The sequence below is a fragment of the Trichogramma pretiosum genome, unplaced genomic scaffold (assembly GCF_000599845.2).
Source record: "Trichogramma pretiosum strain Unisexual culture from Peru unplaced genomic scaffold, Tpre_2.0 scaffold54, whole genome shotgun sequence".
Taxonomy (NCBI): domain Eukaryota; kingdom Metazoa; phylum Arthropoda; class Insecta; order Hymenoptera; family Trichogrammatidae; genus Trichogramma; species Trichogramma pretiosum.
Genome location: NW_019641628.1, coordinates 808,626 through 830,235, shown reverse-complemented (window position 1 = coordinate 830,235; position 21,610 = coordinate 808,626). Strand labels below are relative to the sequence as shown.

The window sequence follows — 21,610 nt, the reverse complement described above, 5'->3', positions numbered from 1 at the left end:
CGGGCAGGTCTATTCGCAGCTCGCATCTCTTGCTCGTTTGTAAATAATGCAGACTCGCTGCAAAGGCAGCAGCAGAAGCATATATATGTGTAATTGCGGGATCGATTAAATTGCTCCGCTGCTGCTGTTGCTGCTTTTGGAATTCGCTTTAGTCGGCTCTATATATAATTCCACATTGGGATTGCGCTATTCGAGAGACGACCGACTTATCGCTTCGAAATCGATTATAATTTATGACGCAATTGCACCAGGGGGATAAAGACGAAGACAAAGGGAGAGAGAAATTGGATCAGGCTTGTAAGAAATTTTACATAGTTTCGAATATCTACAAATTAATTAAATGTAGCAGTATATATAGTACACAACGCGGATGTTTGAAAAATGCGAAATAACAAAGTCAAAAGAAGAAAAGCTCATTTCCTCTTTCATTTTTATTTTTTTCCGTAAAAAAATGTTCACTCCAAAGCTGTCGTGTAATATATGGCTCGTATAGCAGTCCTATATACTTGTAATAACGCTGTACATCATCACGAAGTCGTCGACGTTTAGCTTTTATACTATACTACGACGCGCGATGACGTCTCTCTGCGGGACGGCCACGACCGACTACCACTGGCATATTGTTGCCCCCGCGTCTATATATAAGAAGCCGTAATCGAGTAATCGAAGAAAATCGTCAAAGTTTCTCTTTCTCTCTCTCTCTCTCTCACTTTTGCCGCGCTCGATAGTTCGTAATATATATAGCGGTATTCACGACGCGCCGCCGACGACGACAACGACGAGGATAATGCAATTGTCGCGTGCGCCGCGCCGCGCGTAGTGCGTACACGCGATCTATATCTATATATCTATAAAACCGGGAGTCGAGCAGCCACCGCCGCACGATTGAATTTCAAGAGCCCTGGCTCTGCATGCGGAGGCAATGCCATACAGACGCAGCTACCCAACGTATAATGTACCGATCGTGACAAGAGCGACGCCGGCGTCGCGACCCGTTAAAAGCTTTTCAACCCGAAACTTTGACTTTGGCTACTGTCGCTGCTGCTGCTGCTGCTACGTATAATAGTCGCTATTAATACACTGACGCTTTATTGCATTATAGGGTACAAAGTATTATTATTATTATTATTATATATATAGCTACAGGTACACGCGCGTCCGTGTCGCTTTGATTTTCTATAATATACCTGTGTGTGAGTCTACGTGCGTAAGTTATTTACGGGCGTGTCGGGCAAAATTTGAAATGGTACAGCCCCCCGAAATGAATGAAGCTCAAAGTTGCTCGCTGAAAGCCTGCGTTCGATGAATTGAGTCGCGCGAGATTTTGTGTGTGTGTGTGTGTGTGTGTGTGTGTGTGTGTGTGTGTGTGTGTGTGTGTGTATATGTGTGTGAGAGAAGTCAATTTTCACCCTATTACGATATTCGCGCGATTGACTACATATATTATACGAGCTCTCGCGAAACTCGATTAAATTTCGTTTTGATTATAAGCTAACTCCGTCTTCCCTGCGCCCCCGCTATAATTTACAGCGATATATGAGCAATTCTTTAAAAAAAAACGCATTTATGATTTTTGATGAGAAAAATAACTTGGAATGTGGTCGATAGGAAATTTTCTCAGCTTTCCGATGGTTGTATCAGATTTTTTGATAAATATCATTTTCGCGGGGAAAGATCAAAAATAAACCTCAAAGATCACTTTTTCCCTACCGAGTTTTTCCGAAATATTTAGTTTGGCATGTTTGTTGGCAATTTTCTCTGTGACAACTCATCGGAAAATCGGATACTATTATGGGAAAGCTAAGAAATTTTCCTATATAATTACAGTACCCAGTTACTTTTTTTTAAATGAGTTTTGATACTTTTTCGACAACTTAGAAATTGAGTAATTAGCCGTATTTACGAGAAAACACACGATTTTTCGTCCTCTAAATCACAAAAAAAGATATGAAAAAAACACATCAAAATTTCGACTGTTCGTACGTTCTTACATGTTCCTGGGACCCCCTATAAACATTCTCCTATAGGGTCCGTACCCGCGTAGGGTGAAAATAAATTTTTGCCGAGAATATACCTCCATTTTTTTTCAAGAATTGCTCATATACGCGTGTTTTATATCACGGAAGCTGAAAATATAATCGGTATAGTACGCGCGCAGCACCTGTATCGGATTTCAAATTTTTTTATCGATATTGTTTTTTTATTACCTTTTGCTTTTATGTGTTTGTATCATCGTCGCGCGGCGGCGGCGCGCCGCTTTGTGTTGTATTTCCCCCGAATCACGCGCAGCATTGCAATTTTCACGCATGACGCGCCGTTCGATTACTCAGCACTCTACCTATTTTTTTTATTTACAAAGTTTAACCAATAACAAATATTTTTTCATGTTCTCGACGTACTACATGCGACCTTTGTAACGGAAAACCCTTTTACAAGCGGAAATGAAAAAAGTTAAAAAAAAAGGGGGAAGAAAAAATCGATAAAATATTTATGTAAGTGTATAGCGTATCGATTTTGATTTCAATTTTGTTTTATGCAAAAACGTTGTTACCTGCCCTTTTGCCTAGTACTACACGCAAAAAGGATTTCAATGACGTACTTCGCGTTCTATATCAGAAATTCATCGAATACAACGTAGAGTACTGTATGTATAGTCAGACGCTACATAGACTTCGCGAGCCTCGATTTATATAGAGATACCACAGTCATAGACGAGAGAATTGCCGAGTTTCTCGCTCTCTCTCTCTCTCTCTGACACACAGCTATGTATATAATAACTCGTATCGCTGGAGCGTCGTTATCGGAGTGCAACAATGCAAAATCGGATCATTGTTGGCAGTGCGGCGGCCGCCTTTGAGCGCGAAGGGGGTCAAAAGTTATTATATGATAGGTACTGCTGCTCGATATAGGTACGATAATAATCTCGAAAAGTTACCGTCGCGCGACGCTTCGAAATGTAATCTCGCGACTTTTTCCAAGCATACGACGAAGGTAAAGAGATGTTGTATACGGTAGAATTGTCATCGGCTCTATTATAATATAAGATAGACAGACAGATGATACTTCGACGTCGTCATTGGCGTTAAGGAAATCTGTAAGAGCTGCGTAAGACGAACCTATTTCTAGCTGCGGCAGACGTCTGTATTCATAAGTAGCGTAACGACGTTTTTTCATCCTCGAACAGTCGCGCGCCGAGTTATTTTTTACCCCCCTTATTCTCCATTTATATGTCTATAACTAGCGAAAGCTCGGCAAATCGAATCGTCGAGGTGAATAAAAAAAAAGAAGAAATAGAAAGACACGCGAGCAGTACGCTACGCTATATAAGGTAACGGCCTATCTTTTATTTTCATTTTATGTACGGTAAAAGAAATGTATCAGCTGCGCGAGGCACTCCCAAGTGCAGCCCATGCGTATTGCATTTCTCAGCCGCGTATTCAGGTATTATTATACGGTAAACGGCAGGAACTCGCACACACGAGGACGTATAGCTATATACGTATGCAGCGTGAAAAAGCTCGTAAGCTCGTTGAAAAGCTCACTCCCTCCATTGTCTTTGTCCTTCGTCTTTTCAGACGGCAAAAAGACAGAGAGAGAGAGAGAGAGAGAGAGAGAGAGAGAGAAAAGAGACGTATGTTTTCTATATATATAGAGCTGTAAAGTAGACAGAAAACAGTAAGAGAAAGAGCAGAGTGAGTAAATCATTTGCGAATATATAAAAGTCGCTCGGGATTGGTATATAGTGCTGTGTGTTTCGCGAACGCCTGTCTGCCCGCCTATGTACGTGTGTATGTAAGCTGCCTGCGAGTGAATGAGTGAGTGCACGAGTAGCAGTAGTAGTAGTATACGAGTCTAGTAGGGTCCAGGAGTCGATCGATCATTCTCTTGCGTCTCACCCGCTTTCAGTCTCTCTCTCTCTCTCTCTCACTCCCTCACTCCTTTAGAGCGCCGCGAGTCAGATTTTCAGGTCAGAAGGTCGCGAGCCGCATACACACGCATACACACACTCACGGAGCCGTTATACACCCCTTGCGGTATACGGATGTGTGTGCGGTATATATATAGCTTTTCTCTCTCTCTCTTCTCACTCTTTACCGCGACCAAATGACGCACACGTATAGCACATGCTGCTGCTGCTGATGCAGGTGTGTGTATATGTACGTACGTATGCACGCGGAACACATCATGCGCTCCGACTGCCGTCTGCGCCAGTATTATAATAGCTCGAGCGCACGTATACGATATAATGAGCTGTACGTGTATGCGTGTGCATTATAATGCAGCGGACTTTTGTATTTTATCTATATATATATACGTATGTTAATATTTCCCCGAGCTTCCGAGCGGTATAGCCGAGCGAAGCAGCCGGAATAATAAACGGCGCAGCCTCGAAAGCTCATGCGGTGCGGTGTACATCTGCTGCTGCCGCTGAGATTTTGGAAAATTTCTCGGCTCGCTTGCCGAAATTTTAGCATACATGTTTGAGCACCCGCTTTGCATGTCTATACATATACACCGCGTGTACGAGATACATACATACATACATACATACATACATACGGCGCGCATGGAAAATGTTTTACGCCCGGCTGGAGAAATTTAATAACGTTCGTACGCGAGAGTATTTATAGTGCACACCCCTGCGCTTATAACTATACGGACAGGCCCCCTGTGACGCGCGCGTCCGACGACGCGTCGTCCCCCCGCAAAGCGATATTATATCGCGCGTTGCGTCATAATGGAAACGACTCAATTAATCAACAAGTGCAGCGCTGCCCTGTATATATGTATGTATAGTAGCTGGATAGGCTGCTGGTGGATCTGCCCCGAGAGTACGCGAAATTTCGTCGATTCCGACGCGCGCGTGAATATTATTAATGACGATATGTGGCGCATTCCTCTGTATATAGATTTATGCATGTTGAGAGCGTGTGAGAGAGGCCAATTTTGCGGGAACGCGGGCACGTGTTTCCGTTATGCAACTCGACGTTTTACTCCGTGTACGTGTTTTTATTTATTGATGGGAAATTTCTTATTATATGGCTCGTTGGTCACTTTCGGATCGTAGTATATATATATTAATTAATACACGTTGATGAGTAGGTCATACCAAACGAGTTTTTTAATACGCTTATTCGTTATTTACTCGAGGTACAGAGACGAGTTCTCGTGCATTACCGAAATGTACAATTAGCCAAAAATTATCCATGAAAAGCTGAATTAAACAATTAATCTGCCTTTAAATGAATTAAAGATATTAAATGAAATTCAAATATTGATTTAAAAACTTTAATACTACATCACAGAAACAAATTCAATCGAATGTAAATCAACAAATTCAATTATAATACTGTTTTTAAATATGTATGTTTCAATTGACCTAGCGCGAGTCAAGGTCGCGTCAGCGTTTGGCAAAGTCGAGACAAAACATTTTTTGTTCATTAGATTTATTCATCATTCGGTCATTTTGTATTTTATTGAATGCATTTGATCGTAATCAAAATTTATCATGCAAACAAATCTTACTAAAATTCTCGTTAAAATCGTGGGAATTATCGTGTATCAGTTCGCTAATAACAAGAAATAACGAACAAAGGGATAACATTGGTTACTGATTACAGAGCAAAAAGTCCATTCAGCATACCACGAATTTCGTAGCTAAATAACATCGATCTAGATCGTTCGAGAAGCGCGTACTAAAACGTTACATCTCGCTTTGTGTAATATGATATGTTTACGTTATTGCTTGCTGTGGTGCTATCGAGTCTCGACCGAGAATGTGGCGGACGTGAGTTTGAGGTGACGACGGCATGAGCAGTTAGTTCGCAGTGTCGTGCCGTACCGTAAGCATCGGTCAGTTCAGTTTAGTACAAGTTGCGACGCCGCATCGCGAACAAAGAAAGATCTCATCGACTGGCAGTTCGAGTGATTGTCGTTTAAAAATTTAATCTAGAAAAACGTTCTCAAGTGTAACAAAAAGAGTGCTGAACAATGTCCGACTGCAGCGACAATTACGAACCCGATCCCTATGAATACGATTATTCCAGCGACGAGTATCATTACGGAGATTTCGAGGTTGAAAATGTAAGGTATGGCGACATCTCCGTCGAAGAAAAATTGGAAAAATTAAAGAGCTTACGTGAAAAGACCAACTGGGAAGACGCAACGCTCAGATATACTACTTTTTCCGTGATTTTGTCAACTTGGTAGTTAATTGGAAGCACCAACTTCCAGATCTCCGAGATATTTTTCTGCCCGAAGAGATTGAATTGTTTCTCAAGGAGTCTACAATTAACGCAGAGAGATCCACGAATAATTTTCGAGGACAATATGCGATCAGGTTCGTGGTCCGCACCGGCTACAAGGACGAGCCTGAAGTGGATGAAGACGGTCAGCCTTTGTTATTTCGCACCACGCCAGTGCATCTTGCAGCTAAATACGAAAAAAACAGCATCATCGGTAACCTTTTCAAAATTTACGATAGGTTCGACGTGAATTACACCACCCAATCAGGGTTTACGCATTTTCACGCGGCCTGCGTGCTCGGCTGCGATGACATCGTCGAGAAATTTCTCGAGGTAGGGCAAGATCCCAATCTTCTCGTGACAAAAACAGAGAATTCACCACTACACTTTGCTCTGCTCCGGGGTCACAAAAAGACGTTCGAATTGCTTCTGAGAAACGGCGCCGATCCGAACTCAACCAACAAGGAGGGACATACACCATTGCACAACATTTGTCGAAGATCAAACGATGATGACTTGTTGAAGATATTCTTCGAGATCGTTGACGACATCGATCAACCAGTACAGATCGATGCTCGAGACAAGTCAGGTCTGACACCACTTCAATGGGCCGTGTTGAATTTTTTGCCGAATGTAGTCGATGTTCTTTTGGATCGAGGTGCTGATTTGTCTAACTTTGTTTTTCCCGCTGCTACATACTCCAGAGAAAGAACTGAATTTCAACAGAATTTTAATAAAACGGATGAATTTAAAATGAAAGTAGTGTCTGATACGATGGCCGTCGTAGAGCGCCTAGAAAAAAGAGGATTTGAATTAAAACAAAGCGATGCCTTGGAAATCATAAAAATATTTGTAAAGCACCAATTGTTCCAGCGGTCAATGCCAGCTTTTTGGTCAGTTGACGATGAGGTTTACAAATGCGAGGAAGTAACGAGAAAATGTATCTTCCGATGGACGCTAGAATTTTTCTTATCGCTGACAAGCTATCAGCTGCCGATTCTGTGCTGTGAGAAAATATTAGCCTTCCTGAAGTGTAAGGATTTTTTGCAAATTTGTCTGGCGGCAGAAGTTCTCATAAACGATCAGAGGCAAAACATGTGATAGCGCTCGAGAAGCTAGTTTCATTTTTTTAGATTCCCTCTAATCATGGTTTTTATACTGCGTTTTTTTCATTCCGGCGAGGACGTCGACGAATTTTAGCTGTTACTTCTTTATCAGAAATGTTAAAATATTGTAGTCAGTAGACCCGATTATCATTGCGTATTTAAATAAAAATTTTATTACAAATCAAGCAAACTTTCTTTTCTTTTAAGATCAATAAATAAAAATAAAATTTACGATATGAACTGAACATTATAAAAGAAGCACTGAGGTAACTGGTTGAATCTCGAAAATTTTATTAAAAAAGCTAAACCCGCTCGACAAAGTTAAAAAATCGCAATAGATTGGAGAAAACGTTTCATTGACGAAAATAATAAAATACAACAAAAGGAGTTTAAATAATTGATCGATCTGTAAGAGGTAGCTCACTTTCTGCTACTCATTAAATTGATAAGTAGATTTATTTTCTATCAAATTCGTCATATCACGGGTCATTAGTTTATATACAAATTGTATTTTGGTAAATTTGCGCGAATTATATAGTGCATCATATGACTCGCACGGTGAGAAATCAAAAATGTAAATAAAATGCTCTCATAAATAGCAATACTTGACGTCTCGTCATTGCTCGGACGCCGGCGTGATTCGATATTCGCATCTCGAGAATCTACTGGCGAGTGTAAGAATAACGTACATGTTGGCAGTGCCGTGCCTTGTACAATTCAAGTAAACTGTCGTCTGTCGAGTCATTTCATTTCAAGTCGTCACTTGTTCATCTGCAGTCTGCTGTTCTGTTTCGCGCGGGTTGCTCGTCCGCTCAAACGAACTTACACATTACAGCTCGCACTGTATTCAGTGTACCGTTACGACGCCGCAGCGTAAAGCAGAAGTAGATCGCATCGACTGTAGCAAGCGATCCTCGCGAAAAAAAGTTATACATTTTTATTGCATCGTGTGTCGTAATTGTGATTGTGCTGAACCATGGCCGAGGACGGCCAAGATTGTTTAAAAAAACTGAAAGAACTACGAGAAGAGGTTAATTGGGACATCGAAAAAGAGCGACACAAATTCTTCGATCGATTTCATCAATTAGCCAGTGATTGGCACGGCCAACTACCTAACCTCCGGGACGTACTTTCCGCCGAAGAAATCGAGTGTCTTCTCATGGAGTCCTGCGTTTATTACACCGGTGGCGGCGAGGCTGGCAGTTACGCCGACATCTCCGACGACAGATACGAGGAAGTCGTCGAATTCGTGGCTGGCAGCGGCTACAAGGACGAGCTGCCCAAAGTCGTCGAGGGCAGGCCTCCGCTGCTTCGCACCACGGCGATACATCGCGCGGGCAAATTTTATCATTACGCGGTTCGCGAGCTCTTCGAGATCTACGACAGGTACGACCTGAACTACAGCGACGAGACCGGCGTGACGCACTTTCACGTCGCCTGCCTCGACGAGCGCTGCGTCGACGTCGTGAAGAGATTCCTCGAGCACGGCCAGGATCCCGATTGTCAACCCCGAGAAGAATGGCAGAAGGACTTGGCGGCGGCGGCGGTCGGCGTCGAGTCGCCGCTCCACTCGGCTCTGAATCGTTGCAACTTTCTCGTGTCCGAGGCGCTGCTGCGAGGCGGCGCCGATCCGAATTTAGCCAGTTCGCGGGACGGCTCGACGCCTCTGCACGTCGTCTGCTCGAGCTGGAACGTCGAACTGGCCGAGATGTTCTTCCGTGTCTGCAACGAGCTGGGCCGAACGTTGAGCGTCGACGCACCGGACGCCGCGGGTTGGGCGCCGCTGCATCTGGCGCTGCTGCTCGGCTTCAAGGAGGCGGCCGAGCTGCTGCTGAGAAACGACGCCGACCCGAATCTGGCCGACGCCGAGGGATCGACTCCTCTGCATCACGTGTGCAAGAAGGACGAGGATATCTGGCGAGACGACGCCGCCTTCGCGCGGATGCTGTTCGAGATCAGCGACGAGACAGGTCGGCCGTTGCGGCTGGACGCCCGGGACGGCAAGGGCCGTACGGCGCTGCAGCTGGCCGTGGCGACTTTTCTGCCGAACGTGGTCGATCTGCTGCTGGATCGTGGCGCCGATCTCGCCAGCTTCGTTTTCCCCACGGAGAGTCAGCTGGACCGGGGATTTCGAGAGTACGAGTGCAAACTGGATCGCTGCCGATTGCGAGTGATATCGGCCGCACTGGCCATCGTGGAGAATCTCGAGAGGAGAGGCTACGAGCTGGATCGCCGGGACGCCCTGACGATCGCGACGTTCTTCGCCAAGCACGAGCTGTTCGAAAAGCCGCGGGATTTTCAATCTCCGTCGGACGAGGAGGAATCCAAGGCGAAAAAATTGTGGATCAAACCGGGTCTGACGCTGCACGACCTGATGCGGCTGCGGCCCGAGGAGGAGGCCCGACGCGTCTCCTACATGGACTACTACGAGTTCGCGCGCGACACCGAGTACTTTCTGCAGCTGAGCGAGACCTGCGCCGCGCGCCTCGGCGACGTGATGGCGCGAGGATTTTTCCGACGCTGGGCGCTGAATTACTTCATGGAGCTGACGGCCGCCCGTCGACTGCCGATTCTCTGCTGCGAGATGATCGTCGAGAGGCTGATGAACGAGGATCTGTGTCGCGTTTGCTTGGCGGCGCTGCAGAGCTAGACTCGCGACGATGAGAAGATTCACGGAATTTTTTAATGTGCGACGTTAGTGATGATCCATATTATTCGAATAAATAAGTTTTAAAAAATTGAATTTATTGACTTGGCTTTTAATTTATTTTTTGTGTCGTCATTTTATTAATTTTTTTATTTACAAATTACAAAAAAGTAGTTACAGATTTTGCCGCTATTTTTAAAAGTCTTCAAGTACCCAAGGATTTAGTCAGCAATCTCGTAAATGTTATGCTAAGAATTACGACTATATTTATTTTCATTCGTATGTGCGATCGTTGTTAGATTAGTTCAGAATTTTTAGTGGAACGAATTAAAAAAGTCAAACTACGCGCGAGACACTAAAAGACGCGTATAACACGTGCTCAAACGCGATATAAACAAACCAGTTGATCGTAATTATGTGAGTCAATTATCCGAGGTAAACTGTATTTTGATTCGCGATAGTTACCGCTACGAGGCTTTACTGTATACCAAAGCTACATTCGCGCAAGAGAAAAGTCCTTCTTGTATTATTATAATCCTCTCATTACTAACTTCTTTTGAAATTGAAATTGAGAAAATTTCCGACTAAAAAATTCATTTTGTATCGTGACGAGATTTATCGATTGAAAACTTTTCGAATTCATCAACAGATGAAGTATTGTAAAGTCGCAAGCGACAAAAAATTGTCCAGTTGGTATATATTGCAATTTGCAACATGTTTTTCGACGAGTTGAATGTCGTTCGTTGATCAACGCGGTTACGTGGACGCAAAATGAGCAGATTTCTGGAGGACGAATCACACATAACTTACGAGACAGACCGTGTGCAATATTACACAGTACGATATCCACGATGATCGAGTCGCTTCTCTTGTGACCCTATTTACATCAAATTGCGGCCACGTTCAGCCGTTCGCCACGAGATCATTTTGATACTGGCAAAGTCGAGCCTCGAATCTGAAATTACTCGCGAATGTGCCGCGCGCCCACCTGACCATCAATGAAAAGTGAGAATTCGACATCTGTACCTTTGAACGAAGCCGATGTCTGTCTCTGTCCCTCTCTCGGCATCATTCAAGTGCCACCGCATGATATATTATACGGTAAAATTGGATCGGTTATGCGATTGGACCTGCACGCTACATAATCTATGTGAACATCGACGAAAGACCGCAAATCAGTCGCACGCGACGAGCATACGCGATATCGTATCGAAAGGAGCCACCGCAGCTCCAACAGACTATAAGTCCGTAAGCCAGCTAAAATTCCATGCGTTAATCGAAAGAAAGTCCGCAGAGCGCGTACTCGGAGACGAAATTGCGTCGCAATTCTTCTTTATACGCGCGAAAGAAAGAAAAAACGACAACGAGCCGACGTCGCGCGTGTAATTGCAATTCCTTAATTCGGTGTCTCCTTGGATTCGTATATATGAAATATATACGCAGCGCGCGCGCTCAAGTCGCAGAGAGCTGGCTAGTACCTTATTTTTGCCAATGAGATAATTGAGAAAAGCGCGTGTATACGACACTCAAAGGAAAATTACTTTTTTCTGCCGTCGAGGTCGCGTGTTATACAGCATAGTGGACTACTCGGCGATTCCGACGACTTATATATTATGCGCGCCCGAGAAGCATTCGTTTGCAAGCTCGCGAGCTTTTTTCCTTACTTTTGACTCGTTGTGCTTCCGAATACGTTTGTGCGTGTGTCTCGGAAGGGGGGGGGGTGTTTTACTTTTTTAAAAGAGCGACGAGCTAAATAGCGAAAGCAGTTCCGAAGCGACTCGGTTTCCGTGTAGGCGGTAAGTGCAGAGTCGCCAAACAAAGCTTACATTATGAAAGCGACTAACGGATCTGTAAAATTGACATCGACTTGAAGGGTTCAAGATTTTATATTAGTCTACAAATGATTATGTGCTTTATTTTTCTCAAAAGATGTTTTAACTTTTACAAAACTCAAACATTATATTTACATATATTGAGATAAAGTTAGAGTAACTCGTTACATTACAATAAAGAACATTTTTAGCTCAGTCTTCTGAAAAAGTAAATTAGATAATTTTACATATTAATTTAATCTTAATGCATAAGCGATGCATCGTATCTATGCAAGGCTCCATGATAACCTTGTCGCCTATTAATATCTTAATTCATGTATCACCTGTACCAATATGCGCCGATCTAACGTGACAAGAGAGATTATTTTTGAATGAAAATACTTTTCCGCAAACATCACATTGATGGGTAATACCGTTATGTACCGCCTGTATGTGGACTCTCAGATTACTCTTTTGTCCGAATTTTTTTCCACACGTATTACATGCATGTGTAATTTTATTGTGCACCACATCGATGTGTCTTTTAAGATAATTATTTGATAAATATTTTTTGTCGCATATATCACATGCATGAGTGATACCATTGTGAACCGCCTCGATATGGATTTTAAGAGAAGCTTTCCATTTAAATGTCTTTCCACAAATATCACATTCATTTTTGACACCATTGTGCACTGAACTGATGTGTTTCTTGAGATCGTTCTTCTGTGAGTACTTCTTTCCGCATACGTCGCATGCATGTGTGATTTTATTATGTATAACATCGATGTGGCTTTTGAGACGATGTTTATGCGTAAATGACTTTCCACATGTTTCACAAGTGTGGTTGATACCCTTATGCACTCCATCCATATGCCTTTTGAGAGTACGCTTGTGTTGGAATATTTTTCCGCAAACGTCGCATGATTGAGAGACACCCTTGTGAATCGCGTCAATGTGCATTTTGAGATAAATTTTCCGTGTAAACGTCTTGCCGCAAATATCACATTCATGGGTTATTTTATGATGTACCGAATCGATGTGACTTTTGAGATTACACTTTAGTGTGAATGTCTTCGGGCACATATCACATGCATGGGTTATTTTATGATGCACCGAATCGATGTGAGTTTTAAGATGACTCTTATTTGCGAATTTTTTCTTACAAATATCACATGTAAAAGTTATTTTATTATTCACCGTACTCAATTGGGTTTTTAGTCCATCATCATGGTTAGACTTTTTTGTAATTCTTCTTTTTTCATTTTGCAAGCCTGACTCACGATCAAAATTAAAATTTGATTCTTCTGTATCAAAAATTTCTTTCTTTACTTCTCGTACTGTTTCTGTTTTGATTATGTTTTGCACTTCATAATCATTGCTATTTATTATACTTTCCGAGTAATTCGGAAAATCATCGTCAAATTTTTTAACCGCCAATAAATTGATGCTCGGCTTTGCGTCTTTACACTCAAAAACTATTTCCATACTTTCACTGGGTTCACATTCGTAATTGTCACGACATTCTTGAGATATGTAAGCCTAGAATAAAACATTAGAAATATGAAAATTTTCGTTAGAAATGACAATTAAAATATTCGTGTATAACTATCAAAACTTACGGGATTTTCTCGCAGAGACCTCAAGTTCAGAAAATGTTTGGTATCGGCTGGGTTGTCAATTACTGAATCAATGTCTTCAGTGAAGGATACATCAAGAGGTTCCTCTTTTACTCTGAAAAAATTCGAATGAGTTTGAGTGTTATGATACAATATTTTAATACTTTTATTCCTACGTCAAAAATTACCTAGCGGCACAGTTGAACATGGCACTCGATTCCATCTTACACGGTTCAAATTTAGTGTACAATTAAACACAGTGTGGTAATGATGTTACACATCGAGCAAACTAGCTTAAATTCTATCTAACAATATTTACATATAGTGTTATGAAAGTCGACACAATAAATCGAAACGAGTCAAAACCCAAATCATCTTAATACAACACTGAAGAAATTACCTTACGTATTTCACGCCTAATCAATACTATATAATATATCAATCATAAATGATGACGAATAAATAGAAAATAAATAAAATGAAAATGATTCCTCGTTGAGAACGAGCTAGTTTTATACATTTTTGATAATCCCTTATAAGCTCGCATTCCGTTAAGTGCTCAATTAAGAAGTTGGCCGTAGTGCTGCTGCTTTTATATATAATACATATTAAGCTTTCGTCCCTATATACATACTATAACGCTATGCTACCCCAGCCCAGCGGCAGCAGCAGCAGCAGCGCGACGATTTTAATGCGCCTTTTGACGTCAGCAGATGGGAGCTTTTCACGCGTCGAGCTCGACGTAGCACGAGCTTGTTCTTTCTATATAAAACAGCAGCAACAACAACAATAACTGCGTTCGCGCGCGCGACAAAGGCGCAACAATGTCCGCCGCCGCCGCGCGACGTACGCACGGACGGAAAATAAAATAACGACAATAATAATACGTTCTGTAGCGCGTCGCGCTGTATATATACGATTTTAGCTCCTTCTTTTACGACGCAGTCATTACGTTGCCGTGTATATACGCGCGTTGCACACGCCGTAATTCCGCGTTTTCTTCGGGGGGGCGAACACATAATATATCGACGCGCTCGCGAGAGCTCGTGTAAGCTCGTAACGACCTGTGCTTGTTGTATAGGCCGCTGGTGCCGCTGCTGCTGTTGCATATTATACGCGCGATACACGCATAAACGGATGGCGCCGAGCCCCGAGAGCCATATACGCTATATATATTCAAGAGCTTGTATACGTGTCCGTTGGGAATCCCCGGCCTGCAGTCGCGCGGTTGTATACACACGCATATACATGCATACAGGCACACATCTTTCTCGCGTTATTATATAAACGCACATCCTCGCGTGCGTAAACTCACCGCGTTGCGAATACACATCATGCGTCATTCGATTATACACCTTTTATATTAAAATACGTATAAGTGCAGCACGTGCTCGTGGAAAAAAAAGATGACTTTCATGGATTCGAATCGTACACATATATACTTTTTCTCTCACAATGAGCATTGCGTGTGTGTGATCATTATTGTATATGCAGTATACGACGTCGCAAATGCGCGCAGGGGCTTACATCTCGCTACTGGCCTTTGACAAAAGCTAATCTAGCTTGCATATTACATGTGCGTTTGTATAAGCTCCGTATTGCGAACTTATCAGTCGATATACAGAATGGAAAGCTGGACGAGACCCGTGCCTGTAGCCGCGCGGCGGCGACGACGACGACGACGACGACGACGTATTACTACACACGTGTGCGCCCTTACGCGATAGATTATTCATCGAGGTCGCGAGTTGCTGCAGGAACGGGTCTCGTCGACATTTTCATCGCGCGTATATATATGGTACAGGCGAACGCGTAAATGCGACAATCGGCGTGTGGGCCAATGTAATATTCATCGAGTTGACTTTTTTAACGTTTACCTTTTTTTCGTCAATTCGATGGTATATATTGTACGAGATCCAGTTTCAATACACCGTCTGTCTTTCCGCAATAAGACTCTTTCGCGCACAAGTGTTGCGTCTTCTAGGACGAGTGAATTAAATAACGAAGAACTAAAAGCATGCGTTGACCACTCTATACTCCCTTTCGTTTTACGCTCCAATCGGTATTTAACAGCGGAATATCCCTCGTAAAGCAACATTGACAATGGTCTGTGATGGCCAACAATTACTATTTAAAATGTTTCAAATTACCAGCAATTGGCTTATGTTTATTTTTCTGTTACTATTACGCAAACAGTTTGATTACGATGATATTACTTTGAACTGCCGGCACTAGATGGCGAGTACTCTCATCTGTAAATGTGCAAGTGGAAAACCAGTGGCATTGAGATAACATAAATTGTACCAACGTGGTTATCAGCTTCTCTAATTTGATTTGGCACGTTTAGAACTATTTCAAAACTTGTAACGGGGAATGCCTTGCAGAAGAGCCGGCTAGCTATTTGGTCGCAAACCCGCGTTGCACAATAAAACTCGTCGATGCCTTGCTTCGGCGTCGTATGTACCTGCTGTACGACGAGCCGCGCGAGCTATTTTTAAATTCAAATCCGCGCGAATTATAATTCCGCGTTGCAAACTAAACTCAAAGCAGACCTATTTGTCCGCGTCGAGTTCGTTGTCTATTGTCACGCATCTCGAAAGAAGTATGAGTATCGGCTATCGTTGTGTACTTGCGAAATCGTGCGGTGCAGCACGTTATGGCCACGATCGGCTATAGGAGCTCAATTTTGACGCTGCTTTAGAACAAAGCTCAGTTTCGTACGCCCTCAGAACATGTTTTAGGCAATTTAGATCAGCGCGCAGCAATTTCAAGCACTTTGAGTACGGCAATACACCACGAGATGGCGAGTACCTTTGAATCTGTGAAATCTGCAAGTAGTAAAGCTATAATAGTTGCCTAAGTCAAAGTACGATTTAATGTTTTTTCGTCTAACACGATCGTCGTCCACTTTGTCTACTTTCATCTAAGTAACTTTTTTGTTGGCCAAAAATCAGCCACAGAGTATCGATCATTTCTACCAGGGATGCGGCACGATGAAGATACGTAGTTGTTAAACTGAATTTTCACTCGATTCGTTCTTGTAAATCAAAATATGTAATCACTTTTGTCAACATAAAAAGATTTGTTATCGAGAAACGGCAGATTAAATAAAATTTCCTCTTGTTCTCTCCATGGATAAAACGTCCAGCGTTATATAGGAAGAATCAGCCATCTAATCCTCTCGAGACTTTTGTGCTCTGACGTACCTTTTAAAGAACTCGATCGGACGACGTCGCAGGAAAAAAAAGAGAGAGAAAAGACAATCCGAAGCTATCGCACGGCCCGCGTAACGTCCTCGTCTCTTCGTTGTCAAAAAAAAGCCTGCATAGCAGCAGCAGCTGTGTTGGATGAGTAGAGCTGCCGTCGATTCTCGACAGACATATACACTGCAGCAGCGGTTTTATATAAGGTTCAGGGAGGGGTAAAAGAATGACGGATTTAGATGTCATCATCTCCGTACTGCGTATAATCGCGGAGAAGGAGAGAGAGGACGAGCTATGTATAAAAAATAATCGCGAGTTTATCCCTCCGCTGATGCGCGCGTGTGTTAATCCTCGGGGCTCTTTTTGCAGATCGTTGCAGCTGCGCCGAGATTGACGCACGCCCATTACGCTATCAAAGCCGTTATCCGGGTCCGCAAATCTCTTTGACTCTTTTTTTTCTCTTATTTATTTTTGTTTTTTATTTTTTTTTTTCATTTAATTGGGTGATTTTACTGTATCTATTTGTGCGAACGTATGTGAATCGACGAAAAAAAAAAAAAAAAACAAAAGGAAAAAAACTAGCGAAGCACATTGTGACTTTTTGTTTTCTTTTTTTTTCTCTCTCTCTCATGCATGTTTCGAGGCCGCAACTCGCATTTAAATACGCTCGCACTCGGTCGTCTTTTGTTCTTGCCTTGCGGTGGCAAAACCTATACGTGTGCAGCACACAAGCGTATACACGAAAAAAAAAAAAAAATATTTTGCCCGCGAGCGCCGCGACGACAACGCGATCGAGTGCAGCTCTATACGCGCGCGCGAGTCAATTGCATAAAATTGCGTGTAGGCGACGCGAAACACTATGGAAAATTTTTGTTGCGTCGTTCGCTCGTTCGGATCTCGTCTATATCGTCACGCGCGAAAATAGCTGCGACGAAAAATGTTTTGAAACGAACTCGGCCCCGCAGCACCGAGAGTCGAGATTTTTGTATTATATATACGTATATATGTATCTCTGCGTCGGCTGTCGCTTCGCCTGTCAAAAAAAAAAAAAAAAAAGAGAAGAAAAAAAGTCGGACAGGATTCGGAGTAAATGCGTCGCGCGCGCGGGCGCGTCCTCAGCTCCCGGAATAGCTCGGCCCTTTCATTAAAATATACAGCCAGCGGAGAAAATTGAATTTGACGTCTATAACGCAGGCGAATCACTCCACTAACGGTTTGAAAAAGAGGTAGAGAGACAGGAAAATTGGGTAAACGCGCGCGCGCGCGCCCGGGATCGTGATATTGAAAATGAAAAAAGCTCGGCTCGAGCTTTTTATACGCGCACACAAGCACGTCGACATTTACGACGAGTATTTGTCTCCAGCCAACGAAAATATTATATATTATAACACATACTTTTCCTCGCGCCTCTCGAAAGCACACCTACACACCACCTGTAAGAGAGTCGTTTTTCAAAAGATCGTGCACGGGGGCGCGAAGGTGAGTACGCTATACGAGCGAATATTATTATAGCATGGGTGGAAGGTATACGTATACACCTATTTTTCGCGCTACTTCGCCAGATGATGAAAAGTAGCGTATAATATACATACGAATCGCGAGGACTCATCGTTCATACACGTACACGCGTATAAGATATATAGAGGACACGCACCCACACATAAAACAGGCGCGCACGTGCCTCGCGGCTGCTGCTGCAGTGAATGCATAGCGGCGGCAAAACTTTTGTAATGAATGGTGCGTTTCGCGCGCGCGCGCGCCCGAGCCCGAGTTTCGGAGTGCAAAAGCTCTATGTATATAATACGAGAAAGAGAAAGACGGAGAAAGCTCGCACTCGCGCGTGTGTCCACGCGTCACATTGTAGGTATATATACGTACGCACATGATGCGAGTACAAAAACACCAACGGCTCTAATATCCGCTGCTCTCTTTCTCGCTGCCACTGAAACTCCGAACGCAAACTTGTTTAATTAATCGCCTTGTGCAGCTCGTCGTCGGCTATGTACGTATGTGTCCCCGGTTTAATTACTCACGCCGCGCCTCCCCTTCACACCCCTCTTCTGCCGAGCTTGTCCTAAAACGCCGCATAAAATGCGCTCTATAATCCTGCCCCGCGACTCCATATATAGACGACGAAGAAAGCTGTACGCGGAAAAGTTGCGTGTACGCGCGTAAGAGAACTAGCTCTCCTGGATGCCTATAGGTATAATCGCGCGTCACGAGCCCCGCGAAGCTATTTATAATACAAGTTAATACCTGCCTTTAAGCTCCTGGATGACTCGAACAAGATTCCTAACTCTTATGTGCGGCTTAAGTTAGGAATCTAGGCGCGATGCGTGCAGTGCATCGGTAAATTTTGTAGGAGTGCGCGCGAGCTCGCGCACTTAGCGATCGACTTGAGACAGTTAGTTGTAGTTTTATATCCAAGAGGCGCATTGTCGCGCGCAGTGGCTATTTTTTATGGGGAAATTATTTTTACATTTCTATACTGCTATTGATAAGCGTTTTCTAAATTAAATATCGAATTAGGTATGTCTTAGTGACAATTTTTCACCATACAGTCTTTAAAATTATAAAAGTTACTTAAAAAACATTATTTTAAGTGAGAAATAAAGCAATAAAATTGATAGAACGAAACTAATAATAAGTTAAAGTAAATTTACTTCGAAATTACTCGACCAATATGTGAATTCATCATAAGTAAAAATTAGAGTACTGTTATTATTTTATGAAAGTTAATAATAAAAGTCGTGCATTATGTTAGGGAAGTACAACATTTTAAGGTTTATTGAGAATCAAGGCTAACTTGTTGAACATTCCGCTCACGTTGACTCTTTTTTTTCAGTCAAGCAATAGTTCCTAAGTTACCGGAAGATGGCGAAAGTCCGAATTTTTTAAAATTAAAAGACAAATGACAAAGTATTATCATTATAGAGATTGTGAAACTAAGATCAAGCAAGATTTAAGTTATACGATTTGCTTGCGCGTATAAACGAAACACTTGGGTTCCTTTGTGAAAACTTGCCAAATATATAATATACTCTGTGCGTCCATTCAGCTCTTCTCTGGCTTGATTAAAACAGCTTTGCCTCCGAAAATTCTTTGCTTTCACAAAGTCGAGCTCGCGGATTGATATTCTACAGTCGAGGGCTTACGGATATTCCGAGGTAACTGCCTAATTCACGTATACGAGATTCATTTACGAAAATTACATATACAACAAGGCAACTTTATCGATAAGCGGATACACGCGCATGATATATTGAGCGAAATTCTGTATGCCGTTTAATGGATATATCATTCTCGTATAACATTGACAGATATATTTAGGTATTGGATGCAGAGAGTCTTTCATCTAGTTTGATCCTTGCTGAAACTTTAGACAATATTGTCGCCCTCGCCGAATTACTACGAAGCAGCAGCAGCGCGGGACATATATAATAATTCCGTTACGACTCCGTCGTCGTTGTGGTCGTTGTCGTCGCGACGGCACAACGGATGATGTATCGAAGATGAGAGCTATTGCGCACAGAGAATGCCGTTTGTTGGAAATCAATCGAGATTCGATACTAGAGAGCGCGCGAACAAGTGTCAGGAGAACGGCAATATGCACAACGAGCATATTTAGCATAGTTAGCAACATCGGTAATCCAGATACGGAAAATTGTTCGAAATCAATTATGACTTAAATTAACTTACATAAAAGAGTTGTGTTGCAACTCCGACCGTCCTAAAGACGCGCAGTTAATATAAGATATAATTACTAATATTACAAATATTTAAAATTACCATAAAGCAGGATTATTCGATCGATGAAGAAATCATCTTGTTATCTGATTAGTTCTAATGGCTAATGCACAAAATATAGTATAAGATGGTCAGCATAGATTTTATAAATTATGTGGAGAAAAAAGTAAAAAAAAAATTGATAGATACTTCTTCGGACCAATCAAATGAACTGAGTATGAAAAATTCATTAAATAGACTGCTTCTTTCCATGCAATTTCCCTTGCATTGTCTTTTATTGAATCTTACTGAAAAAAAATTTCGCTACTAGTCTAGAGAAAAGTGTCAAGAAGCCAAGATAATTTTCGAGCATGTCTAATAATTCGATCAATTACTCTGAATCAAATGTCGGAGAGCATCCATTTTACTTCAACATTATAAAGTCACATCGACCCGACAATATTATTACCTCAATGATGAGAACTATATGCATTAAGAGAATCGCTATTTGCTTATATAGTCGAGAGTCTTGAGATGCCGGTACATCGACTGTACAATTCGATACAAGCTTCGACGTTTAATAAGCAAGGTATCGGGTGGCGAGCTGTAAATGCAGCTGCGCTGTATATACCTATGCAATGTAATGCAATATTTCGAATTAACGGCTGCTCTATGCGGATGGATCGGCGCGATGAACTTTAATTATCCTCTCTCCTTCCCTCTCCCTCTCTCTCTTTGTCTTTACCTGTCTGGCTGCTAATGTATGTATATATATTGCTACCGCGTGCGTGTTCCGCTTGATTAGATCAGCAGCTGGACTGGGCGAATAATGACACCGGCGCGCGTGGTCGGCTCCGTTGTTGTTCGTTAATGGAGCCGCTACCGTTATATAGGTACGCCTATACCGCTCGTGGCGAGAGTAATCGTGCCGCATAAGCGGATCAGCAAAGTAGCGAATGAAAAAAAAGAGCCTCCAGGCCTCCACGTCCGCTCAGTGTGTGAGCCTGTGTACTTTCAATTAAACAGCTGTGGTAACAAGCCCCGGATCCAACTGGTCGCGTGCATATCTTCGTCACCGCATCTAATTAAAGGAGAAGAAATATATAAAGCGTTTTTCAAGTTGACACCGTGACAGTTTATCGCGACAAAACGGCCGACGAGCTTTAATCCATAAAAATGCATATTACGTATATTTATTATGCTATAGAACGCTGATACGATATATATGCATAGACGCGTCTGAGTGTAAGGCA

At 42.5% G+C, this 21,610-nt stretch overlaps 2 protein-coding genes across 2 annotated transcripts in view; one reads left to right on the top strand and one right to left on the bottom strand.

The window, feature by feature from the left end:
- LOC106654324 (diacylglycerol kinase eta) overlaps nt 1-21,610 on the top strand; it is a 55,814-nt gene that overhangs the window by 20,519 nt on the left and 13,685 nt on the right. The window lies entirely within an intron of this gene.
- Nucleotides 11,900-13,826, bottom strand: LOC106654265 (zinc finger protein 83-like). The gene is made up of 3 exons (XM_014374059.2): nt 13,617-13,826; nt 13,432-13,543; nt 11,900-13,351 (listed from the first exon to the last, which is right to left on the bottom strand). Exons 1-3 carry the CDS (start codon nt 13,649-13,651, stop codon nt 12,143-12,145), a joined length of 1,356 nt encoding a protein of 451 aa, XP_014229545.2. The 5' UTR covers nt 13,652-13,826; the 3' UTR covers nt 11,900-12,142.